Source organism: Cebus imitator, unplaced genomic scaffold (assembly GCF_001604975.1).
Source record: "Cebus imitator isolate Cc_AM_T3 unplaced genomic scaffold, Cebus_imitator-1.0 Scaffold471, whole genome shotgun sequence".
In the NCBI taxonomy this organism is placed as follows: Eukaryota; Metazoa; Chordata; class Mammalia; order Primates; family Cebidae; genus Cebus; species Cebus imitator.
The window spans coordinates 1,145,648-1,158,523 of NW_016107786.1; the positions used below are offsets into that span (position 1 = coordinate 1,145,648).

Below are 12,876 nucleotides of genomic sequence, written 5' to 3' on the forward strand. Positions count from 1 at the left end.
ATGCTGGCTTGATGGGGCTTCCACTTTACAGGGTTGGACTGATATTGGAGCAACTGGTATACAGGACAACTTGAGTATCAAAATAAACAAAGAGATAAGAGATTATATCCTATCAAGTAAAATGGTAATCTAGAAGTCCTCACTGATATAAATGAATATATACCCAAATGCCCATTAATGACAGTCTGGATAAAGAAAATGTGGCACATATACACCATGGAGTACTATGCAGCCATAAAAAAGGATGAGATCATGTCCTTTACAGGGACATGGATGAAGCTGGAAACCATCATTCTCAGCAAACTGACATAAGAACAGAAAACCAAACACCGCATGTTCTCACTCATAAGTGGGTGTTGAACAATGAGAACACATGGACACAGGGAGGGGAACATCACACACTGGGGCCTGTCAGGGGGAGGGAAGGCTAAGGGAGGGATAGCAGCGGGTAGGGGGATTGGGGAGGGATCACATTAAGAGAAATACCTAATGTAGATGATGGAGGAGATGGATGCAGCAAACCACCATGGCACGTGTATACCTATGTAACAAACCTGCACAATCTGCAGATATACCCCAGAATTTAAAGTATAATAAAAAATAAAAAAGAAATTTTCATTACAACTCTAAAAAATAAATATATAAAGACACAGAAGGGAAAGTGCTTTCTCATAATAAAATTCCCACTTAGAAATTGAAGAAATAATAGTATCAGCCCCAACTCATCTCCCTGCAAAATAATTACTAATTAGAAAAGGAACAGGGGTAATTTTATGGAACAGAATTGTAGACGTCATGTTGCCCAAGTGATCAAAGTCAACATCAGCAGTGATGGAACAGATTGCTGTCTGATGGAGTACGATGAGCAACATCATGTGTCATAAGAAACATAACGAGAAGAACACACCACCACTTCTGTGATCTTTCTGCCCAAAATGCATAACCCAAATCTGTTAAGGAGGACACTGTGCACCAACCCAAACTGAGGGGACATTTTACAAAATAATTGAGAGACTGAGGAACAGCTCTAGATTGGAGATGATGAAACATGCTATGTAAAGGCAACACACCTGATCCTTTTGCTATCAAGGACATTAGGACAGTTGGCTAAACATGAATGGGGTCTCTGGAGTAAAGAGAAGCAGGTATTTTTTGTACTGTTCTTGTAACGTATCTGTCTGTTGAAATTAGTTCCAAATATTTTAACAAGAAAAAAAGATGATAGACAGACAGATCAAATCAATGGTTATCCCATACTCCTGATATGAATGTGTATTGCTTTTTATAATAACAAAGAAAAACAGATTAAAAAAATTTTCCCAAGAAAATAATTATATGTAATAGAAATCATCTTTTTTAAAAAAATTTTATCTTAAGATCAGGGGCACATGTGGAAGATGTGCAGGTTTGTTCCATAGGTAAACTTGTGTCATGGGGGTTTGTTTTACAGAGTATTTCATCACCCAGGTATTAAGCCTAGTATCCTTTATTTTCCCTGATCCTCTCCCTCCTCCTACCCTCCACCTTCAATAGGCCCCAGTGTGTATTGTTCCCCTCTATGTGTCCATGTGTTGTCATCATTTAGCTCCCAGTTATAAGTGAGAAAATATGGCATTTGGTTTTCTGTTCCTGTTGGTTTTCTAAGGATAATGGCCTCCAGCTCCATCTATGTCCCTGCAAAGGACATGATCTCATTCTTTTTTATGGCTGCATAGTATTCCATAATATATATCTGCCACATTTTCTTTATCCAGTCTGTCATTAATGAAAATTTGGGTTGATTCCATGTCTTTGTTATTGTGAATAGTGCTATAATGAACATATGCATGCATGTGTCTTTATAACAGAACAATTCATATTCTTTTAGGTATGTACCCAGTAATGGGATTGCTGGGTCGAATGGTATTTCAAAAACAGATAAATTTATTTATTTTTTATTTATTTTTTTTTTGAGATGGAGTCTTGCTCTGTCACCCAGGCTGGAGTGCAGTGGTGTGATCTTGGCTCACTGCAACCTCCGCCTCCCGGGTTCAAGCAATTCTCCTGCATCAGCCTCCCGAGTAGCTGGGACTATAGGCACGTGCCACCATGCCCAGCTAATTTTTTGTATTTTTAGTACAGATGGGGTTTCATGGTGTTGGCCAGGATGGTCTCAATCTCCTGACCTCATGATCCACCTGCCTCAGCCTCCCAAGGTGCTGGGATTACAGGCATGAGCCACTATGCTCGGCCAAAAATTTTTAACATGAGCATATATTGCATTTGTATCTACCCTTGTCTTTAGTTAGTTGAGAGTTGACAAAAAGAATATTTTCAAATCTCTTTGGACATTTATAATTTGCATAAACTGTAAATATTGAGACAATGTATGCATATAATTCTCAATTACTGAGGCTTTTCCTCTAATACATCTCCATCTCATTCAATGTGAAATGTACTTCAGACCTTACGCTCTTGCCTAATTGCTCTTGGAAGTGAATGCAGGCACTGGGGGGGTAGGACAGTCTACCCATGGCTGCCAACTCAGCACCCTGACCAATGGAAGAGGCAAACCCATAGCTGTGGCTTTGTCATTTCATTGTTCTGACAATAGACAGTCAACCTGGGTCACTTGAAGGTACTATAAGTATTCCATTCAAAAATAAAAACAAGATTTAAATGGCAACTTGCAATTAGAAGAGTTAACTTAGGTTATCAACACAAATGTTTTCATTATTTCTAAAACTTGCCTCCAAGTCAGCTGTGGTGATCCTGAATTTCTAGTAACTTTCTGTTACTTATCAATTCCATTAGACTCAACTCCTATACACAACATGGATAAATCTCACAAACCTCATGTTGAGTGAAAGAAGCCAGAGACAAAAGAACACATACTGTGTGATTTGGTTTCTAAAAGCAGCAGTCCCCGACCTTTTTGCCACCAGGGACTGGTTTCATGGAAGACAACTTTTCCACAGACCAGCGTGGGAGGAGGTGGTAGTAGTTTCAGGATGAAACTGTTCCACCTCAGATCATCAGGCATTAGACTCTCATAAATAGAGTGCAATCTAGGTCCCTCGCATGTGCAGTTCACAATAGGGCTTGCACTCTTATGAGAATCTAATGCCACCACTGATCTGACAGGAAGCGGGGCTCAGGCAGTAATGTTCCCTAACCTGCCACTCGCCTCCTGCTGTGTGGCCCAGTTCCTAACAGGCCACGGACTGGTGTTGGTCTTTGGTTTGGGGGTTTGGGACCCCTGCTATAAAGTATACAAGGAAGGCAAATTTGCCTTGGGTATTAGGAGTCAAAAGCACGTCGAGTAGGGGTGAGAACTGTCTGCAAGAGGGCATGGTAGCGGCCATGCTGTTAATATGCAATTTCTTGCTTTTAGGTGCTGGTTCCTGATTGTGTTCATTTTGTGAACATTCATGTAGTTGTTCACTTAGGATTTATGCGTGTCTCTGTATTTACATCATACTTCCATAAAGAGTTTTTAAAATAACACAGACTCGCTCTCTTTCTAACTTTAATCTCTGATCCTCTTTACAGCTCCTGGCCTTTTCCCACTCCCAGGGCAGGGTGTGGCCTTCTTTAGCCCACCCAGCAGCTGGAGACAGAAGGATAGCATGTTTTTCACATGCTTCCCACCTCCTCCTTCTTTTTTTCTTTTTGAGATGGAGTTTCGCTCTTGTTGCCCAGGCTGGAATGCAATGGCATGATCTCAGCTCACCGCAATCTTCACCTCCCAAGTTCAAGTGATTCTCCTGCCTCAGCCTCCCGAGTAGCTGGGATTACAGGCATGCACCACCATACCCAGCTAATTTTGTATTTTTCGTAGAGACAGGGTTTCTCCATGTTGGTCAGGCTGGTCTCAAACTCCTGACCAGGTGATCCGCCCGGCTCAGCCTCCCAAAGTGCTGGGATTACAGGTGCGACCCACCACAACTGGTCCTCACCTCCTTCTTCTAGGGTCTAACTCCTCTAGCATCTTGTAAGTGGGGAGAAACGAGAGGGATAGGAAAGGGAAATAGGATGGGATATGTTAACGGGATATGTTAGCTGGTCCTGCTTGATCAGTCTCAACTTCAAGCCTCACTCCAGATCTGTGGCATGGGGCTTAGGCCCACACACCTTTCCCATCCATTGGCATTTGGCCACCTCTCCTAGTGTCTCCCATCACTGCAGCATCCTCTGATGTCCCCCATTACAACCCTATGCCTCTGAGATCAAGGTAACAAGCCTGTGGTGCCATCTTTGATTCTACCAAGAAAGAGGGAGGGAATGGTTTTTGTTCTGGGCTTCTTCCTCACCACACCGCTGCTTTCCAATTCTCTTCCTCATATTCATGTGGCATGGGGAATTCAGCAAGTTGTCTTTCTAAGCAGATTTCCAACTTGAGAGTGAAATACCAGGCTCCCCTCCTTCTGAATGCCCCTTATCTAAACTTGTATTTCTCCTAGAGTACCCATCCCATAGCTTTCAGTGAAGCGGGGAAGAGCCTTGCTCTTATGAATGGTAACACCCCAAAATGCACAACAACCACTGCTCCACATGAAGCTGTCTAATGGTTAGGAAGCATCAAAAATAGGGCTGAAACCCAAGTTACGGGGACTTTAGAACACACCTTGTTCTGGTTTTAAGAACTATTGGTTTTTAAATTTTGCTTATTCTCGTGGTAGACTGGCTTGTCTTGGGATGCTGTGATATCAACCTCCTCTCTATAAATCAGGGATCCCTAACCCCCGGGCCATTCTGTGGCCTGTTAGGAACCAGGCCGCACAGCAGGAGGTGAGCAAGTGACACGTCTTCTGTATTTTTTTTTTTTTTTGAGACGGAGTCTCACTCTGTCACCCAGGCTGGAGAATAGTGGCATGATCCTGGCTCACTGCAACCTCCACCTCCCGGATTCAAGCGATTCTCTGGCCTCAGCCTCCTGTCTAAATATCTATGGACTGAAGGTGGGATCCAGTGATCCATCTGGTGTTCTAGACATAACACCAAAGCCCAAGGACAAAAGTAGCTAGGACCAAAGCCACATACCACCACTCCCAGCTAATTTTTGTATTTTTAGTAGAGACGCCGTTTTGCCATGTTGCCCAGGATGGTCTCAAACTCCTGACCTCAAGGGATTCACCTGCCTCAGTCTCCCAAAATGCTGGGATTACAGACATGAGCCACAGTACCCGGCCCCTTCTTCTGTATTTGTGGCCACTGCCCATCACTTGCATTACCTCCTGAGCTCTGCCTCCTGTCAGATCTTCATTGGCACTAGATCCTCATAGGAAATGTGAACCCTATCGTGAACTGTGCATATAAGGGATCTAGGTTGGGCGCTCCTTATAAGAGTCTAGTGCCTGATGATCTGTCACTGTTTCCCACCACTCCTAGATGGGACCATCTAGTTGCAGGAAAACAAGCTCAGGACTCCCACCGATTCTACATTATGGTGAGTTGTGTAATTATTTCATTATATATTACAATGTAATAATAATAGAAATAAAGCGCACAATAAATGTAGTACACAAGAATCATCCTGAAACCATCCCCCCACACCCCCATCCACGGAGAAAACTGTCTTCCATGAAAGCGGTCCCTGGTGCCAAAAAGGTTGGAGACCACTGCTATAAATGATGTGAAATAAATCGATTGTACCGCCTTAAAAGTAGAAATCCTTTTTTGTTCCCAACGGGAAACTCTCAAGAAAGTAATATTTCTAGTCCCATAATTTCCCAGTACTTGCTCCAAAGGACTTTCAAGGGTTTTCACACAGAACCCTTTTCCAGAAACTGCCACAGTGGGGTCTCCTGCTTTTCTATTCTTGTTCCCAACAGAGTCTCTCACTCTTAACCATTCTTATTTTGCAAATTGGAGCTAATTGTGAGAAATTGAGGATAAAAGTTACTTGGCAGCTTGGGAGTTTTTCCATTCCCTTCAGGAAATATGCAACTGAGCTCTCCAAATAAATGAATGCTTAAGTAGGACTCAATCATCCTCTTCTAAGGCAATCTATTTTTAGTTTTTTGGCAGACTGCCTGTGTCACAGGGTTGCAAACACATCATGAAGATAGTTTACTCTACAAATATGTTTGCTTATCCCTGATGAGGTGTACAGAAAATGTTCAAGTACTTTTTCATTTCCCCCTTTGAATTTTTCTCAGAATGCGATTTGTATCTCAGACTGTTTGAATAACAACTTCACGACAACTTCTAAAACCATGTATCTCAATAACAAAATTGGTTCAGATGGAAAACAATTGTCAAAAGTCCAACAATTTGAGATAAAAACCAATTAAACTTTCTTTTTGTAATTTTTATACTAATTTCAAAAAGTATTTTGGATTACTGTTTTTATCTTTCTTTCTTTTTTTTTTTTTTTTTTTTTTTTTTTTTTTTTTTTTTTTTTTTTTTTTTTTTTTTTTTTTTTTTTTTTTTTTTTTTTATGGAGTTTTCTTTCTTCTTCTTTTTTTTTTTTCTTTTTTTTGATCTCTGCTCCCTGCAACCTCCGCCTCCCAGGTTCAAGTGATTCTCCTTCTTCTGCCTCCCGAGTAGCTGGGATTATAGGCGCCTGCCACTGCACCCAGCTAATTTTTGTAGTTTCAGTAGAGACAGGGTTTCACCACCTTGGCCAGGATAGTCTTGAACTCCTGACCTAGTGATCCATCTACCTTGGCCTCCCAAAGTGCTGAGATTATAGGCATGAGCTACCGCGCCCAGCCTCAGATTACTGATTTTTTTTTTTAAATTTAAAAAGATGACCTAACTGGTTATAATCCCCAGTGCATATGGAACAATCTTTATTCTCTTTATTCAAGTTCTAAAATCATATGAGGCCGGGTGCAGTGGCTCACACCTGTAATCCTAGCACTTTGGGAGGCCAAGGCAGGCAGATCACCTGAGGTCAGGAGTTTGAGACCAGCCTGGCCAACATGGTGACACCCCATCTCTACTAAAAATACAAAAATTAGCTGGGCGTGGTGGCAGGTGCCTGTAGTCCTAGCTACTCGGGAGGCTGAGGCAGCAGAATCACTTTAACCTGGGAGGTAGAGGTTGCAGTGAGCCGAGATCACACCATTGCACTCTAGCCTGGGCAATAAGAGGGAAACTCTGTCTCAAAAATAAATAAATACATAAAGAAAATCATATGAAACAACAACTTCTGTAGCATTTGTTAAGGAAAAGTCATAAGGAATTTTAATTTTGAACCAAAATACAGGTAAGAGCCTAGCAGAATTAACAGTATTTTATGTGAAACAAAGGTAACTGGGAAAATAGAATATATTTCCTGAGATATCTAAAATTTTAGAATAAAATTGAGTTAAAATGAATCTTCTCCAGAATGTCCATTCCTAGAGAGGAGACAAGACACAGTGAGCTATGTTAGACACAATTTACTATGTTGCAGCGTATTAGAAAGAAGACTCCTTTGAACTCTTGAGGGGTGGGAGGCTGAGCTTCTGCCAAGGACTGGTTGTCCTAACCTAGGAAAAGCCAGCAGGCACCTGATATGCTACTTAGAGGATAGTTAGGCCAATGTTTGCGGAGACAACCAGCAAAACTAAATAAGAGCAGAAGACTAGGTAGAGGTTTGGGGAAGAATGAAACAAAGGCAATCCTATTGGAATGGAAAAGACAGGAAAAAGGATTCAGAAAGCTGAGTCAGGCAGAGGCATAGCTGTCAAATCATGGTCAGTCCATCAACAAGTGATTTTAAGCATAACACTTAGAATGGTACTGATTTTTTGGACGTAGCTTAAAATAGCCTTTTTTTGTTTTGAAAGAGGGCACTACAGTTCTACAACCTCTCATCTACACTTGTAAAGTTCCTCCAATTCTGAAAACCAAGCTTTTCCCCAACTTTGATACAAACTTACCAACTTGTTTAGCAGCAAAGCATGGCCAGGACTCAGGTTAAGCAATTTACTACTTTTCTTTGTATTTCCACCTAGTGTGAATATTTATATGTTCACTATAGAAAATCAAAATGTTTGATTGTGGGAGGAAGCTCCAGGCACAACCAAAAGTGCTGTGTAATGGACCGTATGTACATTGTATGATCTTTCTAACATTCAAAAGCAACCGAATTCTGAAACATGGCTGGCTGAAGGGTTGTAAAAAACATGATCAATCTGTATCTACGCTGTATTTTATTTCTTGATGACCAAGTCATAGTACTAAACATAGCTTAGTACAAATTAGCAAAGGTTGAAAAATCATACCTCTCTCCTGAGACAGTGCCTGCAGAAATATCTATGGATTGAAGGTGGGATCCAGTGATCCATCTGGTATTCTAGACATAACACCAAAGCTCAAGGACAATGTTTTAAACTTTAAAATAAAAAACGACATATAATTGACAAAATAAAGAAGTTTAAAAACCAAAACTAATAATAGTCAACCATGGCTTAATTCAACTATGGTGAGTGATCACCAAATGTAATAGTTTAAGCCACAAAGACAAACAACAGAATGTATTCCAGACTATGAAATACACCCCCCACCACAAAAAAATAAAAAATAACTTTCCAAAAGCCTTTACAGCCCAAAGAATGATATTTAATGAGGTATGCAGTGTTAAATGCAGCCTCCAAAAAGAAAGGGCTCCGGATCTACGAAAGTCTAACCTGTGTCCTGGCTAGGTTTTTCCTGCCCTTCCTTGTTTTTGACATTGCTGACAATAGTTTACAGGAATAGCATATGCTGGCAAAATCAAGAAATTTAACTTTGGGCTGACACTTTTCTAAGTCAATAAGCCAATTTACTGATTAAATGTCATATATTTTCCCAACAAACATTTGTCTGACCAATGAAAAGCAAAGGTGATTTCTGGTTAGAGTTTGATTTCTGGTTTGAATTTAACACTTTCACAAAATTTTGCTCTTGATTTTTAATATACCTAACTTTAAATATATAGTATCTGACTGTCGACAGTGGTATCAAAAGAAAAAGCACAGAATCACATGAAAAATACTGGTCCTGGCATGTTGCTGCCTACATTCTTATAGAAAGACTTACTTAGCAGATGGACAGGGGGGCTCACACCTATAATCCCAGCACTTTGGGAGGGCAAGGCAGGCAGATCAGTTGAGGTCAGGAGTTTGAGACCAGCCTGGCCAACATGGCAAAACTCAGTCTGTACTAAAAATACAAAAATTAGCCAGGCACGGTGGTGTGCACCTGTAATCCCAGCTACTCAGGAAGCTGAGGCACAAGACTCACTTGAAACCCAGAGGCAGAGGTTGCACTGAGCTGAGATTATGCCGCTTCACTCCAGACTGGGTGACAGAGCAAGGATCCATCTCAAAAATCCAAAACAAAACAACAAAAAACCCAGAAAGACTTATTTACCAAATCTGGATATACTCTCTATTATATATTGTGGGGGGGGGGGGGATTCATGTATATGTACACTCACACACACACCACACACACACACACACACACACACACACACACGAAGGAAATAAAACTGGGAAATTGACATGCACCATTCTGTCTCTTTAACAATAATTGAAAAACGTTTTTCACCTTAGAACACTATGCTACTTGCAAATTAAATGAGTGTTATTTTAAGAAATTGAACAAGTAAAGATATTTGCACTACAGAATGAATGAATTATATTTAAGAGATTTGTATTCCAGCTCCAGATTAAATTCAAACCGTGCTTACATGGGTCTTGACTATAATAAGGTTTTATACTTTTTAAAGACTGCACTTAATTAAAAATCACAAAGACAGAAATAATGCACAGGAGCAACAGGAGAAAACATTTTTAACATGTTCTTGCTAATACTGACTTTGCTGGACTTCATCTCATTTAAACCAGAAGAATGATGTATCTATAAGAACACAAAATGATTACTGAAAATTTTAGAAAGCCTTTGCCCAAATTAACAAATTAAATTAGAAAATAACTTTTCAGATGATGCTTAACTTGAAACTAAATAGAAGCATTACTTTTTTTTAACTAGTCAACGTAACATACCTCCCTGAAATGTGTGACAAATATAATCCCCAAAAGAAATCTCTTTCCATGGTCCGGACCTTCTGATACTTTCTGAAACTTCACAATTCTTCTCATTTTCCCCAGTTAATTGAAGCATTCTGATGCTTCGTCCTCGGAGATCTTATTTCTTTAGATAAGACTGCTGTTGTCTAGTGTATTCTGAGTTGTCTAGTGTATTGGAATCACATAGCATAAGTCTATTTTGAAAGAGAATCCTGGATGCAAATTGAAATGGATACTAGATAAAGAATGATGTAATCCTGGAACCCCTGCAAACACTAAAAATACATAGGGAAATTCTGAACTCTGTTTATGAATAAATACTCCTCTATTAAGTGACAATCCAGCAGTGACAGGGATATCTGACTCATTTACTTTTGTAACATCTCACTACAATTAAAGTGACTCATTTCTTGAAAGAAATGAACACTAATCTCTACAAAGCATGAGAATTTAAAATATTTTGCCCAAATCTTGGCATTTCATATTAAAATAAACCTTGTTTGGAGTGCTTTGCATGCTACCATATAAAATGGGTTTAGTGAAGGGCTTTTCCTGACAGCCACAAGTGGTTAATTCTAATTGCAAATCACAGCACAAAAATACATACAGCATGCCATGTTTGCTGCTTTAATTACAATTTATTAGTCATTATATTTCCTGAGAAAATTTAGTCTGGTTAGAATGCTCTTCATTGTTAAAGTATGCTTAAAAATTGTAAAGATAATAATTATATACAAGTAATTATCTGGGCCAGTAGAAATGAAGTTTCTCAAAATACTCTTAGTAAGCCACTACCTGTTTACTTCTTAAATAACAACTGCTACAAGATCTACTAACTTGCAAAAAATAAAGCTGAAAATCCTCCACAAATTGATGCAGCCAACAGCATTTGCTACTTTAAGTGACAATTTTTCAAACTACCCACTTAAAATCAAACTATAAATATAATCTGCCTTCGAGAAATACTATTCATATGAATTATCTAGGAGGGATTTTTTTTTTTAAATATTGGGAACAGATTCATGTACTTTTACCTGAAATTCCACCATAGATCTCTTCTGCTATCCTAGCCGCTTCTTTTCTATTTCCTTTGACGATATAGAAATGGGTTAGGAGGGCCAAAAAAACTTTAATCAAAAGCTTAAAGAAAAAAAAGGTAGCAAACATTGTAATAAAAATGTTTTTAAAGCCATAGAAAACAGGACCATCTTCCATTTTGGCTTATGCTCTGTGTAGGGTCCTAGGACTGCAAAATTTCACTGAGTTATAATTGGTATCATATGACATCTATTTTAAACCTTCTAGCACTCAGTGCTCCTGTTACCAAGAACTCAGTTTGTAAGTTCTAATCTAACTGTGATTTGGCAAACTGCATGTGCTGACATCCACAGCAGTGTTAAATAAACTAAAGAAATTTCCTTCTAACCAGAAACATCCAATAGTTCTAGAACTACATAACTCAAGTACTATTTAACAAATAAGATTCATATCCAAGTCTTTTTTACTCCCAAACTCCTATTTTTGCTGTTTTATATTAGAAGGCAGGGTTGGAAAGACAGAAACTTCTCAGATTCTATAAAGATAAAGCAAGTTATTTGACATACAAAAAAAAGTGCAAATATACTCTATGTTCTAAGTGGGAAATACTACTCCCTGGAGCATTTCATTTTCTCCTAATTCTGAAGTTTATAGAGGATTAAGCCCAAATCTAAAATATGACCACTTAAAAAAGACCATTTACCCTAAGGCTGTATGTATTTATTTATTTTTGAGATGGAGTCGTACTCTGTCACCCAGGCTGGAGTGCAGTGGCACAATCTCCGCTCACTACAATCTCTGCTTCCTGGGTTCAAGTGATTCTCCTGCCTCAGCCTCCTGAGTAGCTGGGATTACAGGCATGCACCACCACACCTGGATAATTCTCATATTTTTAGTAGAGATGAGGTTTCGCCATGTTGGCCAGGCTGGTCTTGAACCCCTGACCTCAGTTGATCCGCCTACCTTGGCCTCCCAAAGTGCTAGGATTACAGGCATGAGCCACCATTCCTGGCCAAGACTGTATCTATTAAAAGGCATATCTTGGATGCCTCTCCAAGTGAAAGTGTCAGACTAGAAGCATCGTACTACTTGCCATGGTAGTTCCATCTGGGACAAGGTCCCACGGCAAGGTTCCCTCCTGATCATTCACTTGCATTTCAAGCATGGGTAAACGTGGTGCCCATTTCTGAAAAATGTGGGCTATCCTTGATCATGGAAGAGTCATAGTGAAATGGATGAAAGAGATGCCCTAGGTTCTGGATGAAGTACCCAAATATTCCATGAATCAACCTTCTCTAAAAATACATAGGGAAATTGTTTCCCTATGTATTTTTCCCTATGTATTGCCCAAGAATACATAGGTTGGGCGATTTTCTCTTATCAGCTGGCCAACACAAGTGAAATGGGTTTATTTTTAGTTTTCCTCATCACTCTAGGTCTCTGCCTTCTTTCTTGACTATGTTAGATTTTGTAAATTTCTAAAATCAGTTGAAAAGACAAACCAAAATAAAGTTATACAAACAGCCTAATAAATCTTAACAAATGCTTTATGCAAAAATATGGGGAGGCTGGGCACGGTGGCTCACACCTGTAATCCCAGCACTTTGGGAGGCTGAGGTGGGCGGATCACCTGAGGTCGGGAGTTTGAGACCAACCCAACCAACATGGAGAAACCCCGTCTCTACTAAAAATACAAAATTAGCTAGGCGTGGTGGTGCATCCCTATAATCCCAACTACTTGGGAGGCTAAGGCAGGAGAATCGCTTCAACCTGGGAGGCAGAGGTTGTGGTGAGCCGAGATTACACCACCGCACTCCAGCCTGGGAAACAAGAGTGAAACTCCACCTCA

General features: G+C 39.9%; 1 protein-coding gene across 1 annotated transcript in view; it reads right to left on the bottom strand.

Moving 5' to 3' along the window:
• The window catches only part of ASB11 (ankyrin repeat and SOCS box containing 11), a 32,175-nt gene extending 20,871 nt beyond the window's left edge, over positions 1-11,304 (bottom strand). Inside the window, exon 1 of the mRNA XM_017512351.2 lies at positions 11,024-11,304. Coding sequence (XP_017367840.1) covers positions 11,024-11,204 — 181 coding nt within the window. The 5' untranslated portion in view covers positions 11,205-11,304. The remainder of the gene's footprint in view (positions 1-11,023) is intronic.
• Between the last annotated feature and the right edge of the window lie 1,572 nt (positions 11,305-12,876).